Source organism: Cryptomeria japonica, chromosome 4 (genome assembly GCF_030272615.1).
Source record: "Cryptomeria japonica chromosome 4, Sugi_1.0, whole genome shotgun sequence".
Classification (NCBI taxonomy): Eukaryota; Viridiplantae; Streptophyta; class Pinopsida; order Cupressales; family Cupressaceae; genus Cryptomeria; species Cryptomeria japonica.
The window spans coordinates 185,135,517-185,161,265 of record NC_081408.1 but is presented as its reverse complement, the minus strand read 5'-3'; the positions used below and the strand labels follow the sequence as shown (position 1 = coordinate 185,161,265).

Genomic DNA, 25,749 nt, shown 5'->3' with positions numbered 1-25,749 from the left:
TTTGTTTTTTAAGTTCTAATTTCTCTCTCAAAAGGATGAAGAAACAAGCAAATACTCCAAACACAATAAGTCACCAACACTTCAATGATTTTATTATTTTTGGCAACATCAAAGCAACAATTCTTCAAATCTCTCTTAATCAATCCTTTACAAATGAAATGTGTTGAACTTATATTGTACTCTCAATTCAAATGAATGACCAAGATTGAATCAAAATCAAGGGCCAAGATCATGCCATCTAAACCCTAATTAGGGTTTGTTACAACAAAACACCTAATTATTGCAAATCATTAAATTTCAGCCAATGGGAAAATGACATCCATCCGCTCAATCCGCCTGGAGTGTGGCAGATGACACAAGCCGCTATGCTATCAGAGTCATCTCAGCAATGAACTGCTCCAACTCTCCTATACCCTGTTGTACTCCCACAGGCACCCCCTCCTCTCTGTAAGGACTAGTTACTACAACCGCAGGGGGTGACGCAGCCCTCTGAAGTGCCCTACTACTCGGAGAGCTCCCCTCCTCAAGATCAATAATATCCAAGGGATGCATGGCCCTGCCTGGAGATAGAGCGACCTCTCCCACCAGTGCCACGGGCGTGAGCTGGTAACGGCTCAGCCACGCACTAAGGTCATCATGGAGAGCGCCTGCTTCCATCATTGCCTCCTGCATATAGCCTAGCAAACCTAGCAAACCTAGCACATCCTAACCTGACACATCCGGCACATCCTGCTCCATGGAAGCACCTGCACCCACCAAGGTACCCGACCCATCTTGCTGAAGTGAGGCCACCCCAAAGTCAATCCCTGCTGTGGTCTCGACCCACGGTGGTGTCATCGCTATCGTCACTCGAGACTGCCCAAAGCTAGGAACTAACACCGTGGTGACTACGCTCACTGTCCCGAATGACGCCAACTGACAAGTCTCCGGTAAGCGTGCTGGTGTAAAGTGGACCTGAACCTGCGATGCTAAAACAGACCCTTCTGTACCCACCGATTCCACTACCTCCTCTTCAAGGAACTGGTCACCTCTTCTTCCTGCCAACCGGAAGCTCCCTCCGCTCACCTGGGAGGTGTCTGCGGATTCCTCCCTGCCACTATCTACATCGGACTCTTTTGTGTCAGACTTCGTGTCTGACATGGCAGCCTTCTTTCTTTTTGTGCCCAGACGTGCCTCTGCGCCATGTGCCAAGACGTCCAAGTGCGACCAATAAAATATGGGCGGCTGGTCTGGTGCAACACGCCCTTGCGGCTCCAATGGCTGTGAGCCTGGGGTGATCTGTGTGTGGACTGCATCAAGGAATACCCAATGGTGTGATGCGGCATGTAAAATTTCTTGTATTGCAGCGTCATGAACTCGTCCATCCTATCCGCCAATAGTGATGCCCAATCATACACCACCCCATTGTGCAACCCATTCATCAACACTATCTGTGCGATAGCTATGTCAGATGCGCGGCTGGCACCTGTGAGGCGACTCTTGCCTGCACTTTTGAGGCTATCTTTTCTCCCTGGGTGAGGTTATCGTGCAACATCAACTGCAGTAATGTGGCACGGTTTTCCGGAGATATTTCTGTTAAGTGTATTTTTTTCCCTTTCAACCCCGGTATGCCAAACACCTTGCTAAACTCGCCTGCCGTGAATGAAATAGTTATCCACTGGTGTTGATAATCAAATACAGACTGGTGGCGGTGTCTGTCATAGCTGCCAATCATGGCATGCAAAACCACCTCAAAGTCCTTTATACAGAAAACTGGCATCTAGACGGCCCAGTGTACCTGTGCCTGGTGAAGGCTTTTCTTTATCAGGTCATCGTGAGGTGTCTTCGCCCACCAGTTCCTACAGTCTATTCCATTCAGACCTTCGAACACAATATTATCTGTTGTTACCTCATTCTTGTCCTTTGTCGCCAGGGGTTTTGGACGATGCTTCTTGCTTTTCTGACTGCTGCTCATCCCGAGGCTGCCTGCAATACGCACACCAGATGGCAAAATTCGTTTGCCTGTGTCTACACTGGATTCTGAAGCTTTTCGCCCTCCCTACAACTTGTCTTCTAACGGCTGTAACCGTTTTCGCCAATCTGCCTTGTTCTTATTTGTGTCCATTGGTCTCGGATTAATTTCCTTACTCTGTTTTTATAGCTTTAACTGCCAGCCCGCCACTTTCTGCCACCTCCAACTGCCTTCCAACTGCCTGCTTCCAGCTACCAGCGTTCCCCTTGCTCCTGTCGGTCGGTAGTACGGTGTATGGCGGGGTGCGGTGTACTTGGCGTGTGGGTGTGCAGTGTCCAATCTCCTTCCTCCCCAATTTTCGTTTTTCTTACTGTTGGCTGGGTCTGCCTTGTGATTTTTCCCTTGGCTTGCGTTTTAATTTTTTTCCTTTGGCCTGCGTTTTTTTTCCCTTTGCGCTGCGGTGTTTTAATAGTGGTGGAGACGGTGCCACCGCACGGTGACCTGCGGTGCCACCGAACGATGGCACGTGGTGCCACCGCACGATGACCCCGCGGTGCCACCATACGGTGGACCCGCGTGCCATCGTGCGGCGGCACCGCGAGCCACCGTGTGGTGGCACCGTGTGTCCATCGTACGGTGGCACCATCTCCACCACTATTAAAACACCAAAGCGCAAATTGAAAAAAAACGCAAGCCAAAGGAAAAAAATTAAAACGTAGGCCAAGGGAAAAATCACAAGGCAGACCCAGCCAACAGTAAGAAAAACGAAATCGTGGAGGAAGGAGATTGGACACCACACACCCGCACGCCAAGTACACCGCACCCCGCCATACACCGTACTACCGACCGACAGGAGCAAGGGGAACGCTGGCAGCTGGAAGCAGAAAGTGGCAGCAGGTAGTTGGAAGGCAGTTGGAAGTGGCAGAAAGTGGCGGGCTGGCAGTTAAAGCTATAAAAGCAGAGTAAGGAATTAATCCGAGACCAATGGACACAAATAAGAACAAGGCATTTTGGCAAAAACGGTTACAGCCGTTAGAAGACAAGTTGCGGGGAGAGCGAAAAGCTTCAAAATCCAGTGCAGACACAAACAAACGAATTTTGCAATCTGGTGTGCATATTGCAGGCAGCCTCGGGATGAGCAACAGTCAGAAAAGCAAGAAGCATTGTCCAAAACCCCCGACGACAAAGGACAAGGATGAGGTAACAGCAAATAATATTGTGTTCGAAGGTCTGAATGGAATAGACTGTAGGAATTGGTGGGCAAAGACACCTCACGATGACCTAATAAAGAAAAGCCTTCGCCAGGCACAGGTACATCGGGCCGTACAGATGCCAGTTTTTTGTATAAAGGACTTTGAGGTGGTTTTGCGTGCCATGATTGGCAACTATGACAGACACCGCCACCAGTCTGTATTTGATTATCAACACCAACGGATAACTATTTCATTCACGGCAGGCGAGTTCAGCAGGGTGTTTGGCATACTGGGGTTGAAAGGGAAAAAAATACACTTAACAGAAAATATCTCCGAAAAACCGTGCCACAATACTGCAGTTGATGTTGCGCGATAACCTCATCCAGGGAGAAAAAGATAGCCTCAAAAGTGCAGGCAAGAGTCGGGGGGTAAAGAAAACATTTTTCGCCAAGGGAGTATGGCGATGCCTATTGTCCGTGGTGAAGAGTCAACTCACAGGTGCCAGCCGCGCGTCTGACATAGCTATCGCACAGATAGTGTTGATGAATGGGCTGCACAATGGGGTGGTGTATGATTGGGCATCACTATTGGCGGATAGGATGGCCGAGTTCATGACGTTACAATACAAGAAATTTTACATGCCGCATCACGCCATTGGGTTATTCCTCGATGCAGTCCGCACACAGATCACCCCAGGCTCACAACCATTGGAGCCGCAAGGGCGTGTTGCACCAGACCAGCTGCCCATATTTTATTGGTCGCACTTGGACGTCTTGGCACATGGCGCAGAGGCACGTCTGGGCACAAAAAGAAAGGAGGTCGCCATGTCAGACACGGAGGCCGACACAAAAGAGTCCGATGCAGATAGCGGCAGGGAGGAATCCGCAGACACTCCCAGGTGAGCGGAGGGAGCTTTTGGTTGGCAGGAAAAAGAGGTGACCAATTGCCTGAAGAGGAGGTAGTGGAATCGGCGGGTACAGAAGGGTCTGTTTTAGCATCACAGGTTCAGGTCCACTTTACACCAACACGCTTACCAGAGACTTGACAGTTGGCGGTGTCATGGTCATTCGGGACAGTGAGCGTAGTCACCACGGTGCCAGTTCCTAGCTTTGGGCAGTCTCGGGTGACGATAGCGATGACACCACCGCGGGTCAAGACCACAACAGGGACTGACTTTGGGGTGGCCTCACTTCAACAAGATGGCTCGGGTACCTTGGCGAGTGCAGGGGCTTCCATGGAGCAGGATGTGCACGATGTGCCGGATGTGCCAGGTTTGCCAGGCTATATGCAAGAGGCAATGATGGAAGCAGGCGCTCTCCATGATGACCTCAGTGCGTGGCTAAGTCGTTACCAGCTCACGCCCGTGGCACCGATGGGAGAGGCCGCTCTATCTCCAGGCAGGGCCATGCATCCCTTGGATATTATTGATCTCGAGGAGGGGAGCTCTCCGAGTAGTAGGGCACTTCAGAGGGCTGCATCACCCCCTGCGGTTGTAGTAACCAGTCCTTACAGAGAGGAGGGGGTGCCTGTGGGAGTACAGCAGGGTACAGGAGAGTTGGAGCAGTTCATTGCCGAGATGACTCTGAGAGCACAGCGGCTTGTGTCATCTCCCACACTCCAGGCGGATGCCGCCATGGTTGAGCGGATGGAGGGGTTGTTGACCTTTTCCCGCACCGGATGCAAAGAGGAGTTTGAGAGGTGTTTTGAGTGTGTCGGGTGGCCTGAGACGGAGAACCAGGCGATATTGGAGGCTTGGAGCCTCACTGAGGGGGTTGGCGAGACCCGGATGCAATCGTTGTTGAGAGAGGTGGAGCAGGCCTTCTGCGAAGGTTATCTTGAGCTTCGGAGGACACAACAGACGGCAACCACAGTTGAGGCCTTGCGGGTAGCAGTAGTGATAGCTCGGGAGGAGCTGACTGCCAAGTTTTGGGAGCTGGAGGCTACTGTGGCACAAACTCAAACAACAATGGACAGTTTAGTAGTAGAGAAGTCTGCCTTGCTGATAAAGTTGGAAGAGGAAAGGGCATCCAGAGAGCAGTTGGAGACTCGATTGGTCAGTGCACTGGAGAGTGTGGACAAGAAGGATAAGGAGGTGTTGGAGGCAGCCTATATGGTAAAGACTGCCATGGAGCGGCAGATGGTAGCGGGACCTGAAGAGGAGGACGGAGCAAGTGTATGAACTCCGTGGGCGATTGGCGTCCGCTACTACACCACCACCGGCGCCTTCTTCATCAGGGATGCCCTCTGCACCCCCTTAGTTTTTGATTTTGGGTTTTGTAGTCCCCATGTATTCTCCATTTTGTTGTAAGTCGCCTGGAGACTACTTTTTTTTGGGGGGGGGGATGATGTTGGCGGCAATATTGTACACGAATAAAACTAGTTAATTAAGTTGTAATTGTCTTTGTTAGTCGGTAACCGAGGGATGGTGGTTACGGTGCGACGGTTGGCACTCGCACCCCCTCGGTACCTTTATATACTTCCGAATGTAACTTGTGAGACACGATTATGAATGGAATAACATCTCTTATACTTTATCTAATATCTATGGCATTATTATTCTGCATTACGTGCTTTAAGCCATTTACTCGAGAGGGTAAACAACTACGAGGAACAATCCTCCAATCCGAAAAATAGATGCCACATGGGATCATAACAAACTTTCATCTAGAAGTTTGTTCCCCTTATCTCTTTCCTTAGAAGCAAATTCGATGAATCTAGACATGTGCAGTTGAGCTCGTCTACTGGAGCATTAGGCATGACTTTCAACTGATCTTCCATGAAGCTCAATTCAGCTAAGGCAGTTACAAAAATTCATTCAGGCCCAAAGTCACTGATCTTGCCAACTAGTGTCATGAAGGATTGAATGTTCTCAAACTGCTCTTCCAAAAGTGATCCGCCTACCTCGAAGAAGATACTTCTTGTTCTTTCCATCAATCGATCAACTACTATGTGGACTTCCTCTTTCATTTCTTCTCCAAGGATTACTTTTGTTGCTGCCACAATCTTGTCATGTATCACGCTAGTAGCATTCTCAACTTGGGTGCAACCGTTGCTAATATCTTCGAACTTAATCTTCCTCATTTTGAGCAAGTTGTTAACACTTGTGGAAGTCGTACGATTGTCCTTCTTTTAGCACTCCAGTGTTCACCAAGGTTTGCTTGGGTATTTTCATCAATGCTTGTAGTCTCGGGATGGTGAAATATCTAGTATAAGCAAAAACATTATAAGCAGCCATGAGGACTTGAGTCCCATCAAAAACACCAAAAACTTTATCAAATATGATTACTAGCTCTTCCACAAACACATTTGTTTTGATAGAGGATCTATCAATCCATCCTTTCAACAGCTGGCAGTTATTTCTCATCTCTTCCAATTCATCCATTGAATCAGGTGGAAGCAATGATGAAGGTATGCTTGAATGATCAACCTGCCTTATGGCATTTCTAAGCTACTACACATCATTCTTCAAGGAATTCATCTCCTCGATCTTCTTGTTTTTCTCAATCTCCATCTTCAATAAGTCTTGGACTATTTTTACCGTATCACTCAAATCTTCCATTGCCTATTCAATAGTAGGACCTAACTTTATTGTTTCCAAATCATACTCGTCTATGGTGATCTCATCTTCTAGCTTGTCTACTCTTGGGGTAGCTATCTGTATGATTCGAGACCTTGCACAATCTCTTGTGATCTTTGAAATCTTGGTGTCTTTCTTCTTCTCTTCTATCTGACCAATTCTATTCAAGAAGTCATCCAAGTTATCGATTGTCTCTTCCTCAATTACTATTACTTCCTTATTAATTCTTTCTTGTAGCCATGCCAGAATAGTGGATCACTCTTTCTCTACTTGTAACTCCTTGCATCATTGTTCTACTCGGGGCGGAGAAGTCGTCTCATCATCATCATTTTATATATCATCCTCAGTGGCCTTATCATTTGCAACTAGTTCTTGTACTCTTGGAGGATCTTGTACTTGAAGCTGCTTTCCCTTAGCTATCTTATCTCCTTGATTATTATGTATAGTGGATTCTAGTGATTCATTCACACCTTGATCACTACCTCCCTTCCAAGATGATTGTCCTTCATTGACGGCCGTCTTGTTCCCAGTGACCTCATGGATGGAGGAGGTGCTAGTGGAAGGATGACTTGCACTTGTCCTTTGCTTCTTCTGCTTTGATCCCTCCATGTGACTTCCTTTTCTTTTGGAGCTCTTAGGTTGAGTTGACTGAGTGGTATTTTCGCTCATGCTTACGCTTTTTGTTTCATCGTCTGACAAATCTGGATCTCCCATCACATCAAAGGTAAGCTGGAACTGACTTTTTGATTTGTTACTTTGGTTATCCACCCATCTTTGTGTGCAAGCCATGGCGGGTTTCATTAGCTCATTCATATCGGTGACTTCTACATCAATCCAATTGACTTGCATCTCTTTGTCTTTTTCCTGCTCATAAGCACACTAGAGACGCTTTCCATCATCTTGTGCTTGATCTAGGATTGGAAACACTCTACATATCCTAATGATATCTATAAGCAACCTGGAAAACATCTTCTTTCTAATCTCAAAGTCATCCTTGGCATTCATCCAATAGTCCTCTATGTGCAGCCTATGCCTGTGGCTGCTGCCCGCTGCCATCCCTCCTCATGTTGTCATATGGATCAAAATTAGTTCTTAAAGGATACTTGGTGAGGGGATAAAATTTTGTCTCCTCCTCTGACTTCTCAGCTGCCTGCAAGGATCAACATACTTCTAATGATTGTCCGATTGAAATGGGGAAGGAAATCCCAATCTTATGCTTGTTCTTTTGAATCCTGTCATATGTAACCAACTGTCTCACCAGCTCCAACAACACCATCTTGTCGGTTGGATAGCGTGGAAGCTTGTATGGCGAGGATAAGCATCCTTGAACTCTTATGTCGGTGAACTTGGGAAATTGAATGAACCAAGCACCAGATTTCTTAAGGATGGACATGCTTCCAATGGACTAAAACCGGGAAGGAAATCCCAATCTCATGCTTGTTCTTTTGAATCCTATCGTATGTAATCAACTGTCTCATTAGCTCCAACAACACCATCTTGTCGGTTGGATAGCGTGGAAGCTTGTATGGCAGGGATAAGCACCCTTGGACTCTTATGTAGGTGAACTTGGGAAACTAAATGAACCAAGCACCATATTTCTTCACCAACTCTTGTGCCTGCGGGAATAACCTTTGATGGATGCCACTTTGCAACTTTCTTGTTATATGCATGGAGAAAGCATCATTTACCCTTCGATAATGCGCCTTGTTATGGAAGTGCAGTTATGTGTAATTCTCACATACTCTTAGTTCTCCTTTTCCATTCCCCATTGGGCCTCTATACATCAATCCCGTATACTCGTAGGCTTGTGCTAGTGAGTAGATGATATGGGAATTCATATAAAACTGCTTGGTGTGCTCAAGTCTTCTTAGTTGTAGATCGAGGTTGTTGCTTATAATCTTTGCCCAACTGATCTTCTCTTTTCCAGTTGTCACTACTTCCATGAAGTAGAACATCCAATTCTCAAATGAGGAAGCATGTGGACTTCCCATGATCTTGTTGAGCAAGGTAATCAAATCACTAAATTCTTCCTTGAAGTCAATTCGGTGAAGCTTGCTAGGCAAGCTACTTTGTTGAGGGCGGGCCTAGCCTTTGACAACCAATACTTATGGATGATCCTAAGTACTTGTCAAGGTCATCCTCATAGATCACCAGTGCTCCCTCCTTATTCTTGTCTATCATATCCTTGGGCTCGGGTATGTTGAATGCCTCGCTGATGGCAATATCTGATAAGAATGCCAAGGCCTTGCTGTCTAGTGCAATTATTTTCCTCGTGTCAGCATCATAGTGTCTGGCACATTCAACCATTAGTACATTGCACTAGATGTTGGGAAGAAAACCCACTGCTTGGACGATTCCACTCTTGATCATCTTCTTTGAGACTCAGTAGGCTTGCTTGTGTAGAGAGGGCCTTGAAATTTCTTCATGTCAATCTTGCCCAAGTCGGTGTCTCCAACATTTGCCCACATTGATGTGATCTTTGATTCAGGAAGCATCTCTCTTGAATCTTCCTCGATGAGAGCCTACCTTGTGACACCTCCGGCTTTTGGGGCTGCCATATTCTACCTGCTAGAGTTCCTTAAGTTAGGGTTTTGAAGGTAACTGATGCATATAAGACTGAAATTCACCTATTAGGACAGCAATTTTCTCCTTACAAAGCTCAAAATTCATTAGGTTGCTTAAACCCTAGGTGCTGTTGTAAACCCTAGACTGTCAAATATCAGACTTTGCTCAGAAGATGATTAGCAAATTACAATGAATTTCAATTGGAACATGAATCAGCAAATTAAGGGTTTTGAAAATAAATGTTGAAAGGAATTTTCAATTTTATCTGTAAAAGCCCTTCAAAACCCTGATTCGTGACTGAAACATCATAAAATCAGACCTGGTTGTGGTGTTTAAAGTGATTAAAATGTCAAACTCAGACCTGTAAGTGATTGTTTTAAAACGCTGATGCTAAAATTCTGCCTCTCATGTTGCAAAAATTGCTTCAAAATTGTTGTATATCACTGTGGCAGCTTGCTGCTGCCTGAGGGTTTGCTAATTGAAGAATGAAGTTCGCTGATTTTTCCTTTAATTGCAGATCAAAATCGCTGATTTTGTTGTGGATGATTCACTGCTGATGATAATGATTTGCCTGTTCCACTGGACAAATTCACTGATCTCAGGCTTCATGTCTGCTGGCTGTAAATCAAATTTGCCTCTCCTAAGATGGAATTTTCTTGTCCTTGAAAGGAATTCACCCTTCTTGAAAGTGAATCGCTGCTTATGAAAGAAGATAAAAATTCGCTTGAGTCGATGATCAAACGAAGTGATAATCAACTCTTTCTTATAGGCGCTGATCTTAGGAGACATGTCTTTTGGGTTTTTTTTATTTCTCACAAGGCTGACTTGAAATTTCAATTTCATTTTTATTTAATGACTCCCAAATTTCAAATTCCCATGCCAAAAGCCGACTTGATTTGCAATGTTTTATTATTTTATTTATTCAAATTCAATTTTTCAATGGCTATGTTTCATTTGAAATGCCTTGATTAAGAATCGGCCTCCCTCATCTCCTTTAGCACCAACCTTGCCTTCATGCCTTGTCGTGGATTTAAGGGCGCTAAGCATATGCTGCGGGTTTGAGGTGGAGAGGCATATGCCATGGAATGGAGGGGGTGAAGGATATAATGTGCCACAGATTTGGCAAGGCAAGGCATGTAAATAAGTGGACATGCCGTGGGAAAGAAGGTGCAAGGGATGCCGCAGATTTTGAGTGGAAATGGATGTGTTGAGAGATGGAAGTGGTGAGGGATATGCCTTAGGATGGATCGGAGATTTAGGAGGATGATGGATGTAATATGTCGGGGATTGGAGGTGGTAAGGGATGCAATGAAGCACATGTCGGGGATTTGATGATGCAAGGGATGTGCCAAGGATATTCCGGGGAAATGAAGGAGTAAAGGATGTGTTCCTTAGGATATGCCATGGGAAAGAAGGCATGAAGGACATTGTTTTCCCTTCAACATTTGAAACTCTCTCACATTCCTCAGTTTGCCTAAAGCAACAAATCCAAACTTTCAAACAATTGCAAGTCACTTAGCTAGGTCGCAGATTTGAAGAGGTGAAGGACATGCCGTGGATTCAGAGCAGTGAGGGACATTCCTCACTTCAGTCAGTTTGACCTAATCTAGCCTATCCTTCAACTCTTGCTAAGGCATTGTCCTTATGTAATCAATCCAAGTCAGGGTTTAGGCATGTTAGATGCTTTATTGCTTGATGCTTGCTCTCATCCCCTTGATCATTCTTGACTTCAAAATTCTGGCCCGACATCCTGATCTAATTTGAAACATCATCCGGTGATAAACTTTTGAACTCCATCCCTTAATCTTCTTGAGAACTAATATGACTCATTTCATCCTAAAGGGAGACTAGACTACTACCAAACTACCCGAGACTTAGAATTATTGGCAAAAAGAGGGGGTCCCCATCCATGATGGAATGATGTGTGAAATGGTCACAACACATTCCAATATCCCTCATCTGAAAAGCTCGCAAATACGTTCCATACACAATCCTGACAACATCAAAGTACAGTTTATATTCAATCAACCTCAGCTTCATCATTATCAATACTAAATACTTTACATAATGCTTTAATAGAAATGGCTTAGAGGTGAGGAGGATCATCTCGTTAGAATTTCATATTCTTTTTTTCTTTACAAAAAGGAAATATTAATATTAAGCATAGGACTACAAAATTAGGAAAACCCTTAACATCATTGGCAATTCAAAATTTCATGAGATATATGTTCAAAAGAAATGAGCTATACATAACATTTAAAAATAAACATATGTTCAGCAAAAGCTAGTAAGAGCTATGTTGACAGGCAAAATCTGAAGTTTTCATATCAAAAAGTTTTTCTGAGAAAGCAAGATGTTCGCCAGAAGTCACATTCAATTGAGTTAACAAAGAAAGTTAAGCAACATCTACATTATCGCCAAAAGGTGAAAATTCCAAACACGAGTGGTTCATTAGCACAATTCATCTGCTAAAGATTCAATCTTAATTTTATTATCCTAAATAGCTAGCAAATAGGTTCTAGAAATGATTCATGGGAGATCTGTAAACCAAATTCTAATTTGTATTCAATAATCCCTCAACTTCATTATTCATAATAGAATCATGATAATATGCTTTGACTGAAATGGCTACACGGTGGCCCATATCGATTGCAGGGCACATTATTGATAAAACAAAAAGAAGAAAAGCCATGCCCCAGTTACAATTTAAATGCATATTTTAACAAACCTGACTAAGCACTGCAACATTTCCAAAGTCGACATATGCAATGCGTCCATCACGCATTGCAAAAATGTTCCCAGGATGTGGATCTCCATGAAACAAACCAAATTCTAGCAGTTGTCTCAAAGCAGCAGATACGCCAACTGTGAGAAAATCAGAAACACGAATGCCAGCTTCTTTTATAGCCTATTACAAATGATAAACCCTTTCAGTTGCAAGACCTTGCAAAGTATAATGGGGTTCAAGCACATTCTCTACAAGATTGGGTTTGCATACAAATAAAAATGAAAATATAACAATTAAGATTTTTTTTATGTGTACATGATGTCAGATCTATGAGATGACTATTAGATATGACATTGATGTGATCTAGCATTAAATAGCCAACCTGTGGATTAGTGCAACGGATGCCATCAATCCATTCCATCACAAGAACCCGTGAACCACAAAGATCTGTATATACGAGAGGAATCTTAACTGTTGGATCATTTTTGAAGTTTTCCAAGAAGTCCTTAATATTACGTGCCTCCTACAAGAATAATCATAAGCAAACACCCAGCATAGCCTGCATTAAAAAGTAATCATAAGAGAAACCATCTTAATTCTAGCAATATAAACTCTACCAAAGAAGTGAAGTGGTGACTCACTCATAATGCATTGTAAACTTACAAGTGTATAATCAAGTTCTTCCAGCAACTTTTCACCAAATTCATCAACAATAAGCTCTGCATTGCAACCAAGCTTCTGAAGACTAATGCCATTCAAAAAGGAAGCTAGAGTTCGAAAAAGGAAGAGATCCTTATAAATTATAGGTTCAATTCCTGGCCTTAGCACCTGCAAATGTGAAGACACAAAAAGGTTTAAAAAAATATAACGTGCAATGTTTTACCTGTCTTGTTATAAGTTATAACAATGAAGTCCATTTTCTCTTTCCATCTTTGATTCAATATATAATGATAGGACTTTGAGGTGTTTAGTGAGGACACAAAGTTTGCATGGTTTCAATGTTGTTAAATTCATTGGATTAGACTTATGCAAAACACACTTTCTAGACTTATGAAAAACACAATAATCAAATTCACTGTAGTAGGAGTTGTCTCAATTCACTAAATCCTACAATGGTATGTGGCATTTTCTGTTTGCAAAAACTTCTAAATGGGTAGTGTTGACGTGTTTGATATGACAGCATCAAACACAGAATAAAGTTACCAACGGTCACCTTACTCTCTCTTGATCAAAATTAGTCCGTATGCTAAAAGATTGCACAAAAAAGTTCAAACTGCTAACTCCAAGGTTCCTTCAGTGCGTGGACGTGACTCAGTTGATTGATGGGTTTGTTGTTAACCCAAGGGGCCTTACGTATTCACTTGAAGAGGGTAACAAACTTATGCGAGTTCAAGGATTTTTATGTGAATGATTTGCAATGAAAGCCCTATTTTTTTGGATTTTTGGATTTAAGAGATGCGGAAAAGTAAATGAGGAAAGGTTTAGAGGACTAAGCTAAGGCTAATCTAGTCCTATGAACACGGAGACGGGATTACTTGTGCAAAATCCAACCACGCTTCACCTTGCCAGCAATGCACAACTACACGAAGGCGGTGCAATCTTCAAAGGGTGTGTTTAAGATTTTCAAATCATCAGTAGAAACCATCAAATCGAACAATCTCTACTAATAATCAAAGTTAAACATACACAAATAACGGAGGCTCGAGCTAACTTTGCACGATATGCAACAATCAGCTGCACACCAAAAGTATGAGCACGAATTTTGCAACAAGCAATCCTATCAAATCCAGTTCATCTAACAACATAAAGCAAAATCTATTCTAATTGAAGAGAGCAAGACCATGTGGATTGCTAAAATAGAACAAGAATACACCATCAAAATCAAACAATGTATTAAGTTGGCAACTTCAACAATCTTGATGCAACAATCTCAAACAATAATCTCTCCTCCTTTACAAATGAGAGCGGTCACCCCTTTATATAGGCTCCTGGCATTGACTACATGCAAACCCTAAAGATTCCCCACTCAAGATGCAACAAGGTGGGAATCGGCAATTAATGCTGTCATGTCCCCTCCTTGATCGTTATTTATAATCTAAATGAAACAATTATTATTATAAACTAATATAATCAACAAATGATTATTTGAAATTATTAATATTTAATTATTAAATATTATTATTAATATTTATTAATATTTAATTATTAAATATTATTATTATTATTCACAAATTAATATTGAAATTTATTATACACAAATTATTTAGTAATATGTGAATCACATTTTATTATTAATAGAATTATTCAGAATTTATTTGTGTGCATTACTTATATCAAAATTTGTTTATTCGGAAAGCACCGATCAAATTACCAATGCATTAAGTTGTGTTTAAGAATAACAAATTTTAATCAGAAAAGGTGCGACTCAATGGGGAGTCATATTCTTTAGGAAAGGTCATAGCCAGTCAAAGAAATTAAATACCTTCGACCACCTTCCTCCAAAGAGGACACACAAGGAAGAATAAGAAAAGGAAGAGAATACGGGAAAGACCAAAAAAGTCATCAGGAGTCTTGGAAACATTACGGGTATGACTATGATGATTGTTAACAATATCATATGGTGCTAATACAATACAATTAATACTATTAATAGAATTTAATATTGTTAATACAATTAATATTACTAATGCAATTTAATATTGATACTATTAATATAATTTAATACTGTTAATACAACTTATACTGTTAATATGATATAGGAGGCATGTATTAACATAAAAACACTGTTAATCTAGTATAACTTAAAGGTGCCAAAATAACATAATGATGTTAATGTAACCTGAAGCTAATACAGTTAATAAAATCTGATATAATATTGTCAGTGTGGTATGATACTGCCAATGTAATATAGTACTGATAATGTAATGTAATAAAATGTAGGTAACATAATATAATGCTGTTAATGTAACATAATATAATGATATAAATAACGCTGTTAATACCAACTTGATAAATAGGTTCAGCAATAACCAATTATTCTCATAATACGTACATTGATTCTTTTTCACTTATACCATATAATAAATATATATGTAATGGCCCCACTTTGAAATAAATTTTAATAATAAATGATAATAATAAAATTAAAATATAAAATAATATAATTAAATATGATTAATTAAAAATTAAGTTAATGAAAAGTCAAAAGACATGAAAGGAAAAGTTGTGACTCCCTCAACAATGAGATATAAAAGGGAGAAGAGAACCTCATTTGAGGGGGGGAATAATTTGGAAATGAGAAGTGCAGATCTGATTTAAATAATAAGTGCAGATCTGATTATGAGAGGTTGTGTCTTTTCAAAGGGCAGAAATAATGAAGAGTTGCACTCTTTCAAAGGGTGCTAATGGTGAAAGGGTGTATCTCTTGCCAAAGGGTATACATGATGAAGAGGTGTGACCTCTCCCTCACATTGAGAGATATAAAGGAAAGGAATCAAAAGCATCTAGTAAGATCACCATGGATCAGATCAGATCAGAACTGTTATTAAGTTACAGGCAGTAACATCCTTGTTCTTGGTGGTATGCATGGGGATGTGTTTAATAAGTATGCTTAATATATGAAGCCCAATATTGTTCTTATGCAGAATTAATAGTAATACTAATATGGACTGCAATATGTACGACAGTCATACTTAATTTCATATATATATTCATAATACATAAGAAATATATATACTTATAGTCTAAATCATGTTATTACTTTCCGTATTTAAGAAGACGGGATTGAGATGTTTCAAAGAGGGGCAGTCTAAATCCAAGCAATATGTTAAGTCCCAAGATAGGGTGGGGATCAGCGACCCATAAGCCTTGAGGGTATAGACCCAAGATAGGTAAGGGCTTGGATCTGTAAACTTTGAGGGAACCTATTGTAGTTTGTCTCTAAGCACTTTGGTAACATATGTAAACCCTTCTCCCTTAAACTGAAGTAGTAGCAGGGTTTGATATCTATATTAAGAACTATGAATAATGAAATTAATCAGCTAATAAGAAAAATAGACAAGCACTATTAATAACTTATTGAAGAAAATCTATCAATTTTAGTATATTTAAATAGATCAGGCAGGGGACATTACAAATGCCCACTAAGCCCATATACAACTATTCTAAAAGCCCAAAAATGGTGCCCATAAAGCATTAATTAACCATTACATTCAAAAAGTGCCCACTATGCAATGAATGTACCCTCATGCAAAAATTGCCCATGATGGCATAAATGCACCATCATCTCCTGAATGTGACGGCTGCATGCAGAAGGAATCTGCCATAATGCCATGAATGTGATGGCTGCATGCAACAAGATGCTTCATTAATTCAGCGTCCGTTGACTCGGCTGCCACTTGGCGAGAAAAACCCTGGAGATAGAAAACTTCAAGAGGGATAATCTCTGACTCTGGAACTATTTTCTTGAAGTTTTTGAACTTGCCTTGCTCTGGAAAAGATTTTCAATGATTTTTCAACATCTCCTATTTTTTAGGAACTTTCCTAAAATTTAGGGCTCGGGTCCAGGAGAGAGAGAATTCTCTCATGATTCGAAATCTATAAAAAATTTCGGATAAGGGGATTTCCGCTTTTCTATTCCTCCTTGACCCTTGGATTTTCATGCCTTAGACAATTTCCTCAGTTTTCCAGCTTGGGTGTGGAATTCACTTTGCATGGTGGAATTTCATCATGTTGCATTTCTTCCATGCCTTAGTCGTTTTGAAGCTCATCTCTGTGGATTTCATTATATAATGGTTTTCTTTGATTCTCCATGACAATGGAGTTTTAGAGTTTGAATCTTCCCTAAGGCGCAATTCCTCATAAGGCAAGGAATTCATCCTTCTTCATATTTTCCATTCCTACCTCCATTTGGCACCTTGACTTGGCTTGAAGTGGATTTTTTACCTTGTCATGGAATTCACAATTCCTTCCATCTTCCACGTTGACCTTCCTTTAGCGCCATGCAAATGCCTTGGGTGGATTTTTGAATTGGAGGAGGAATTCCATGCCTTGTGCATTTTTCCTGAACACTCTAATTTAGCACCCCTCATCATTCCTAGGCGCTATTTCTCCCTTGTGATGGAATTCCTTCCATCTTGGACTTTCCTTGATGCTCCTTCTTTAACGCCTTAATCCTTCCTTGAGCGCTATTTATCCATGAAGGAGGAATTGTGCAATTTTTCATCTTTCCAAGGCGGGGGGGATTTGACGCCCTTCCCATCCTGTCTAGGCGCAAATCTCCTTAAGGCAAGGATTTTTTACTTTTTTGATGCTTTCCATGGACACCCTTGTTTGGCGCCATTTGCCGGGCATGGGCGCAATTTCTTTATGAGGGAGGAATTCACTATTTTCCATGAATTCTGTGGCTCCTTCTATTTGGTGCCATGTGTATTCCTAGGGTGGAATTTTGTACTTAATGAGGAATTTCACACTTTGGAGTTCTTCCTTGACTCCCTTGTTTTGGCGCCCTTTCCTGTGCATTGGTGGATTTTTCACTAAGGCATGGAATTCATGATTTTGGTTTTCTCCATGGCATGGGCACTGGATTGCCTAAGGGAAGGAAATTCATCATTTCTTCCTTCCTTGATGTCAAACTCCTTCACTTGGATGTCAAATTGGTTTGCCAATGGATTTTCGCGTTGCTTTCCAAACTTGGATGATTTTTTTGAGCTTTCCACTCTTGGATTGGTTCCTATACTTAGCCAAATTTTGATCACACTTGTCTACCTTCTGACTCTTCCAGATTTAGAAATGATCTTCAGGAACGTTCAATCTTCAGCGTCTTCAGGGATGAACCTGCCAAAATAGATTTTCCCAAATAGTAAGTGTTTTAAAATGTAATGGACACCCTAGAATGCCCAAAAACTAACCCCACTGCTGATAGGAATTTAGTCAAACAATTTGCAGCCAACTCCTTATTCCTCCGTTTAATGTTTCAATGTTTTTTTTTGTTTTTAAGTCTTTGCACAGGTATGAAACCACATAACATGAACTAAAAAGAATTTACAATAATAGGCAAGCTGGAAATTGAACTACTGCTGTTATAATATTATTTCCAGAATTAACAAAAATCAAATACATAGCAGGTTATTTTCAACTCACTAAATACTCCAGCATTTTCACATAATGTTCCAACCAAAGTTTCTAATTCTGCTGCTACAGTAACATGAATAGTGCTACATGAATAGTGCCAGGTGAATAGTGCCGCGTGAATAGTGCCAGGTGAATAGTACCCACGTGAATAGTGCCGCGTGAATAGTACCCGCGTGAATAGTACCCGCGTGAATAGTACCCGCGTGAATAGTGTCACATGAATAGTACCCGTGTGAATAGTGTCGCGGCCTTAGCTGGAAATGCAACCAAATAATGTTGCTGCTTGTAGCTGGAAAAGCACCCAATCTGCCTGCAAATGAAGCTGATAGCAAAGGATTCCAAAGGCCAAACCCCAAGGGAATGACGTCTAGAATGTCACAAGAGAGGATAGACGTCCTCTAATGCCAAGAACGGATCTGCAACTCACACACCAAATTCTTCTCATATTCCACCTATCCAATGAAGCCACAAAAGCTCCCTTTTATTCTTTCTCCAAGGGGTGACCCAACTCACCCAAGCAATGTGGGATAAAACATGTTCAATATAAAACATATTAAAATATTCACTTATGTCTCCCTTGGTTGCCCCTTTGATTTACACATATCTCCATAAAATAAATATTAAAGTAACACTTTAATATTTTACAATTAAATTAAATGTTACTTTAATAAAACTTCAGGCATTAAAATATATTAGCAATCGGACTCCGAATAGCGTGAGTGATAGCTCGTCGGAAAGCTCTTGCCAAGGAGTATCAAATCCAATCACCAAAAATAGCCCCCGTTGTGTCCTGCTGACTTACTAAAAATAGTAAGTATGCCTGAAACTAAGTAAATCAACTTCGTTTTGGCCCAAACTGGAAATGACTAGGCCAAAACACTCCAGGATCCCTTTAAACCCTTTGTTAGCCCTCGGGACCATGTAGAGCTAGGCTAACGCACATTTACTTGGTCAATCTGCTAGAGTGGGGACATTACAGTCCGCCCCCCTTGAAATTGTTTGTCCTCGAGCAATCTCAGTCCAGCCTGTTGTATCACCTGCTCATTCTCCCATGTAGCATCTTCCTCCGGCAGGTCTCTCCATCTGACCAAATACTCCTTCACTATCCTGTTTCTGAGTTTCCTCTCTCTGGTGTCCAGAATAGCCTCAGGTACTAACACGAGCTTCCCCTCCTCATCCAAAGAAGGTAAATCTGCAGAAGGTACTACACTCTAACCAATAGCTTTCTTAAGCCTAGACACATGAAATACATTGTGCACCCGACTGCCCTCTGGAAGCTCAAGCTCATAGGCGACTTCGCCCACTCTGCGAATCACCCTGTAGGGACCATAAAATCTAGGCTTCAACTTTTCAGCTCCGCTCTTCTTGAGTGATGACTGTCTATATGGTTGTAGCCTCAAGTAAACCATATCCCCTACCTCGAAACTGCGCTCTATTCGGTGCTGATCAGCGTACAATTTCTGTTGATTTTGGGCCTACTGTATATTCTCCTTGAGCACTTTCAGGATGTCCTGACTATCCTGCAATAAGTTTTTGGCTTTGGGCACTCTGCTGTCCCCCAAAACTAAATCCATGAAGCTAGGTGCATCATAACCATAGAGTGCCATGAAAGGAGTCATCCTGATGGACATATGATAAGTGGTGTTATAACAATACTCTCCCATATGCAACCATCTGACCCAAGCTTTTTGTTGTGCAGTTACATAGTTCCTCAAATATCCCTCCACCCATTTATTCACAATCTCTGTTTGCCCATCTGTCTGCGGATGATAACTAGTGCTAGGTGTAAGATCTGTACCACACAACCTAAACAACTCCTGCCAAAAAACACTCATAAACTTACTATCCCGATCACTGACAATGAATCTGGGCAACCCATGTAACTTGAATATCTCTCTAAAAAAAAGATCTGCCACCTGTGCTGCTGTGTAAATGAACGGAATAGCAAAGAAGTGAGCGAACTTCGTCAAGCGGTCCACCACCACATAGATGCAATCCCTTCCCTGCACTCGTGGTAACCCAGTGATGAAGTCCATCGAAATACTTTCCCATTTCCTATCAGGAATGGGCAAGGGCTGTAATAAACCTGCAGGAAATGTGTGCTCTCCCTTATTCTGTTGACAAACCGCACACTCCCTGACATACCTCTGAACATCATCCTTGAGCCCTCTTCATGAGAACCGCTCTCGGATCTGCTTGTAGGTCTTGAAGATCCCCGGATGCCCAGCTGTGGGTGCATCATGAAATGCCTTTAGTATCACCTCTCTCAAATGTGATGACGGAATCAAATAAACCCCGTCCTGAACTCTGATCAATCCATCTATCACCTCATAGCGATCATCCTGTATAGTACCTGAAATCAATCCAGAAGCCCAAGCATCTCCGACATACTCTGCTATAATCTGATCTCTCCAATCTCCTGAAATCTCTGCCAGAGTACATAAGTGAGGTCTCCGAGATAAGGCATCAACCACCACGTTTTTCTTACCTTTGACAAACTCTATGTCAAAGTCATAAGCCTGCAATTTAGTAACCCATTTCTGTTGCCGGTCATTAAGATCACGCTGGCTCATGAAATATTTTATGCTATTGTGATCAGTTTTGATCACAAACCGTCCACCTACTAAGTATGATCGGAATTTGGCCAATGCATGCATTATGGCCAACATCTCCCTGTCATAGATAGAATAGCTCCTCTCAACACTTTGGAGCTTCCTACTCTCGAATGCAATGGGATGTTTCTCCTGCATCAATACTGCCCCTATCCCATCACCTGAAGCATCACACTGAAGTTCAAATGGCTTCGTGAAATCTGGTAGAGCTAAAACCGGACAAGATGACATCACTTGTTTGAAGTGGTCAAAACATCGCTGCGCTGCTTCTGTCCATACGAAGGCTCCCTTTTTAGTGAGGTCTGTCAAAGGTGCTGCAGTCTGTGAAAACCCCTTAACAAACCTCCTGTAAAACCCGCATAAACCAAAGAACCCCTTAACTTGTGTGAGGTTCATGGGAGTAGGCCAATCTACTATAGCTCTAATCTTTTCAGGGTCTACTCGAACTCCATCTGCACTAATAATATGCCCAAGGTATAGTAATTCTGTCATACCAAACTCACACTTAGACTCCTTGGCATATAAAGACTCTCTCTCTAGGATAGATAATACCTCCTCCAAATGCTGTGAATGTTCCTCCCAGGTCTTACTGAAGACCAAGATGTCATCAAAGAAGATCAAGACAAATCTCCTCAGCTGCTCCCTGAATACCTGGTTCATACAACTCTGAAATGTAGCGGGTGCATTGGTTAGTCCAAATGGCATAACCATAAACTCAAAGTGGCCATAGTGACATCATAAGGCTGTTTTCTCAATGTCCTCTGCTCTCATCCTGATCTGATGGTATCCGGATCGCAAATCAATTTTGGTGAAGAAGCATGCCCCATGCAACTCATCAATCAACTCATCAATCCTAGGAATGGGATACCTGTTTTTAATTGTTTTCTTATTCAGTGCCCATGCGCATTGTCCCATCCTTCTTCTTTACCAAAACTACAGCTGAAGCAAAGGGGCTTTTGCTAGGCCTGATGTGCCCCATTTCCAACAACTCCTTAATTGCCTTCTCTATCTCATCTTTATGTTTCTTAGGATGACGATAGGGAGTGATCATCACTGGTTTGGCTCCCTCTTCGAGCTCAATAACATGCTCTGCACCCCTGTCAGGAGGAACCCCGTGAGGAATATCACTGAATACCTTGGCATGCCTGTCAAGAATCTCCTGTATATCTGGTGGATGACTCTTCACCCGAGGCTCCGGTGAAGTTGGCATAACTAAGCACTCTGTTGCCCACTCTATGTCATTATGTCGAAAAAGTCTCTCCATTCTCTTCAAAGAGACTACCCTGCAACTCCCATCTGAAAGTCCCCTGAGAACAACAGTCCTACCCTCATGCTGAAACCTCATTTCCAACTTCGCTAGGTTGAAAGTGAACTCAACCAGCAATGCCATCCATGTCATACCGAGGATGACGTCGTAATCTCCCATGTCCACAACGTAGAAATCATCCTCCAACTCATAGCCATCTCCAAATCTAATGTGAAGATTTGAAACCTTCTGAGTACATAATAGCTTTTGGCCATTAGCCACCATGACCCTAAAACCATCATGCTCCTCTGTCTGTAAACCTCTCCTGGCTACCAATTGTGTATCTATAAAGTTATGTGTAGCCCCAGTGTCAATGAGAGATATCACTTTCTGCCCCTGGATAGTACCCCTGACCTTAAATGTGATTGCCTTTTGGGCCCCTGTCAAGCGTGCCAACAATCTATCATCCTTAGGAATGCTGCTCTCCTCTATCATGTTACCCTCATCTGAATCGGAGTGCTGATCCTCCCCCTCTGACTCTGACTCCTCTGCTGAAAAATAGTCCATTTGATTTGCCTTAGCCTTGAGAGGGCATTTATGAGATAAGTCCCAAGGCTCTCTACACTGGAAGCACAGTTTCTTCTTTCGAAGTTCATTCAAGGTTTCACTGTCTAGTCCTTTTGATCCTTCTTTGGGTTTGTTATACTCTTTCTGAAATGGTTTTTTGTCTTTGTCCTTGCGGTAGGAAGAATCTGTTGAATGGTATTTTCCTTTGTATACCGAAGGGGCTAAATCTCGTGCCTTTTTAGTTGCTTCTGCTAAGGTGAGTGGATCATGTCCCTTCACCCAACCACGTAATGGATCAGCAAGCCCATCACAAAATAACACCACCAATCTCCTAGGAGAGATATCAGTAACAAGTACAGACAAACGCTGAAACTCGGCGATGTAAGCATCCACTGAACCTGACTGTTTTAACTGTGCTAGCTCCTTGAAATGTAACTCGGGATCCCTAGTGTCAAATCTCTCAATCAATCTTTCTGTGAATTCCTCATAGGATGTAATCTGATTATGCCCCAGAGTCACCATGCCATGATGCCACCATTCATGCGCAACGCCGTCCAAATGCATAGCCGCATACTTGATAGCCTCATCCTCAGGCATAGGATTTAGCTGCAAGTATGTATCTACCTTCTGCACCCAAGCTCATGCAGTCATCTTCCCTGAAGCATCATAATAAGGCAAGGAAAGTTTTCCAACTTTCTTCCTCAGCTCCAAATTCTGATTCCTCCCTCCTGCTCTAGGCATATGTCTCATCCTCAAGTCCATATAATCTCTGAGGGAAATATCTGCCTGAAACTCGGGTCCACTGGCCTCCCAGTCCCTCCTGAACTGACCCTGTAACTCAGTAATCTGCGGTTCGTTCACTGGTTGAACCGGATCCCTAGGTGGAAAGGTGGGTAGAAGAGGTCTCGAGCTCGCTGTTCGAGCTGGGTGTGCAATGTGTCTAAAGTTATCCGCCTCAATTCCATTGTTGCCATGTCCATTATTACCATTAATGTTATTCTCAGGGCCATTGTTGTTGCCTCGGCCTCCATTATTATCATTGCCCCTATTGTTATCGTTTCCCCCATTGTTATTGTTTCCATTGTTGGCCTCACCTAGATTAATATTAACGTCCATCTGTCTAGCCATAAGCTGCAACATCATGTCCATTCGCCTATTCTGCTCCTGTTGCATACGCTGCCCTTGCTCTAACGTACCCAGCAATTGTCTGAACATTACCTCCCCCTGATCTGGAACGATATTCCTCTCATCTCGGTCACCCATACTCAAAGAAACGGGACTCGGACTCGGCTCGGACTCGGCAAGGCCGACTCGGACTCGGACTCGGGACTCGGCGTCCGACTCGGACTCGGACTCGGCTGGACTCGGGATAGTGAAAAACTCAAGAAATTTAGAGATTTTTAAATATTTAAAACTTGTTTCAGACACCCTTTATTGAATACACCTTAAAGACACAATAACATCATCAAACTCAGCTCATTTGATTACATACACAAGTATACATCAATCACATAAGCATAAACGCAAATTGTAGCTGAAGAAAATAACAAACATAGATATATAAATATTGTCAAATGTATACAATATTACAAAACTCATGGAATAAAAAATCCATGTCATCATATGATCATCATCAAATGTTTCATACAAATACCAAAGGTAAATACAAGTACAAGTCTATGGCTCAGAGGAGCCTGCACCCTCCGGCCCCGACCCCTTGCGAAGGCGTCTAAGGTAGGTCCTAGATGGTTCGACTGCCATAGCCGCTCCTCGTGACACCATGCCATGCTCACCAACATCAGGAACATCCGTGTCACTATCTGCCTCTAAATCTCCTGTCTGTGCTCGTGCTCTCCGCTCCTCCTCTGCCATGGCTACAGTCTCAACCTCTATATCTACCTGGTCGATCCAATCAATGTCAGACTCGGAGGTTAAATTTTCTCTACTTCTATCGACGTAGTTTCCCCCCATATTTTTCGACGAGGGTTTGGGGGCAGCGCCGCTAAGGTGGGGTCAAGGGGCAGCGCCCCTTGCGCGCTCCTTGTCGCGATACAGGGCGAGGTCGAGGGGCAGCACCCCGCGAGGCCAAAAAAACTTATTACAAGTCTGAATTAGGGTTTCTTTGAGAGTCTTCCTTAGGGCCTGGTTTTGCTCTTGTTGCTAATTGGGTCTTGCTTGGTGAGTGAGTATCATTCTTGAAGGTCCGAGCTAGGTCAAGTTGGTGAGTGATAAAGTCTGGAATGTCATCCTGATCTTCAAATGCCCTGAATTTTGGCTAAGTCTGGAATGTCCTGATCCTGAAATTTGACTAAGTCTGGAAAACTGAAGAATCCTCCAAAAACTAGATTTTGCAATATAACTCCTAGAGGCTCGAAACCACTCTCAAACATCCTGACAGTATATATGGAATATAACTTAAAGTACACTTATACTTAAATGTTATATTCCATAAAATAATCCTGACGGAGAGACCAAAATGTCAAATTTCGCTCCTGACTCTTCCAAAAAGACTTATTACTTTTAAAAAAAACTTTTTAAAATGTTTTTTTTTGTCATTTTATTAACCCATCCAGTAGCCGAGTCTGGGGCTCAGGACTCGCCGAGTTTGGCGATTTTGAGCCAAACTCGCCAACTCGGCGAGTCTGGCGAGTTTACTCCCCAGACTCGGACGAGTCCGAGTCCCTAGGACTCGCTGAGCATGACTCGTACTCGGACTCGCCGAGTTTGGGCGAGTCCGGGCGAGTCCCGTTTCTCTGCCCATACTGCTGTCCTGATCGAAGAATATTTCCTCTATGTCTGTATGACTGGATTCTATGTCCACCTGCACGGATGAACTAGACTGCTCACTCTGACTATCCGGATTTCTATTTTGTCTGGCCCTGGTATTACGAAAATTATAATGCCCCTGTCGCATGCTCAATCATACATTCTGGACCTGTTTTATTTCTGCAATATGTTTTGGTGAAAGTTTCCCACAAGATGGCAGAATCTTCTGCTCTGATACCACTGTAATGGACACCCTAGAATGCCCAAAAACTAACCCCACTGCTGATAGGAATTTAGTCAAACAGTTTGCAGCCAACTCCTTATTCCTCTGTTTAATGTTTCAATGTTTTTTTTTGTTTTTAAGTCTTTGCACAGGTATGAAACCACATAACATGAACTAAAAAGAATTTAC

At 42.3% G+C, this 25,749-nt stretch overlaps 1 protein-coding gene across 1 annotated transcript in view; it reads right to left on the bottom strand.

The window, feature by feature from the left end:
• Positions 1 to 25,749, bottom strand: part of LOC131028080 (protein ACTIVITY OF BC1 COMPLEX KINASE 1, chloroplastic) — a 197,635-nt gene that overhangs the window by 115,797 nt on the left and 56,089 nt on the right. The window contains exons 6-8 of the mRNA XM_057958288.2: positions 12,678 to 12,842; positions 12,397 to 12,537; positions 12,015 to 12,194 (exon numbers count right to left, since the gene is read on the bottom strand). Of these exons, the coding sequence (XP_057814271.2) occupies positions 12,015 to 12,194; positions 12,397 to 12,537; positions 12,678 to 12,842 (486 nt within the window). The remainder of the gene's footprint in view (positions 1 to 12,014; positions 12,195 to 12,396; positions 12,538 to 12,677; positions 12,843 to 25,749) is intronic.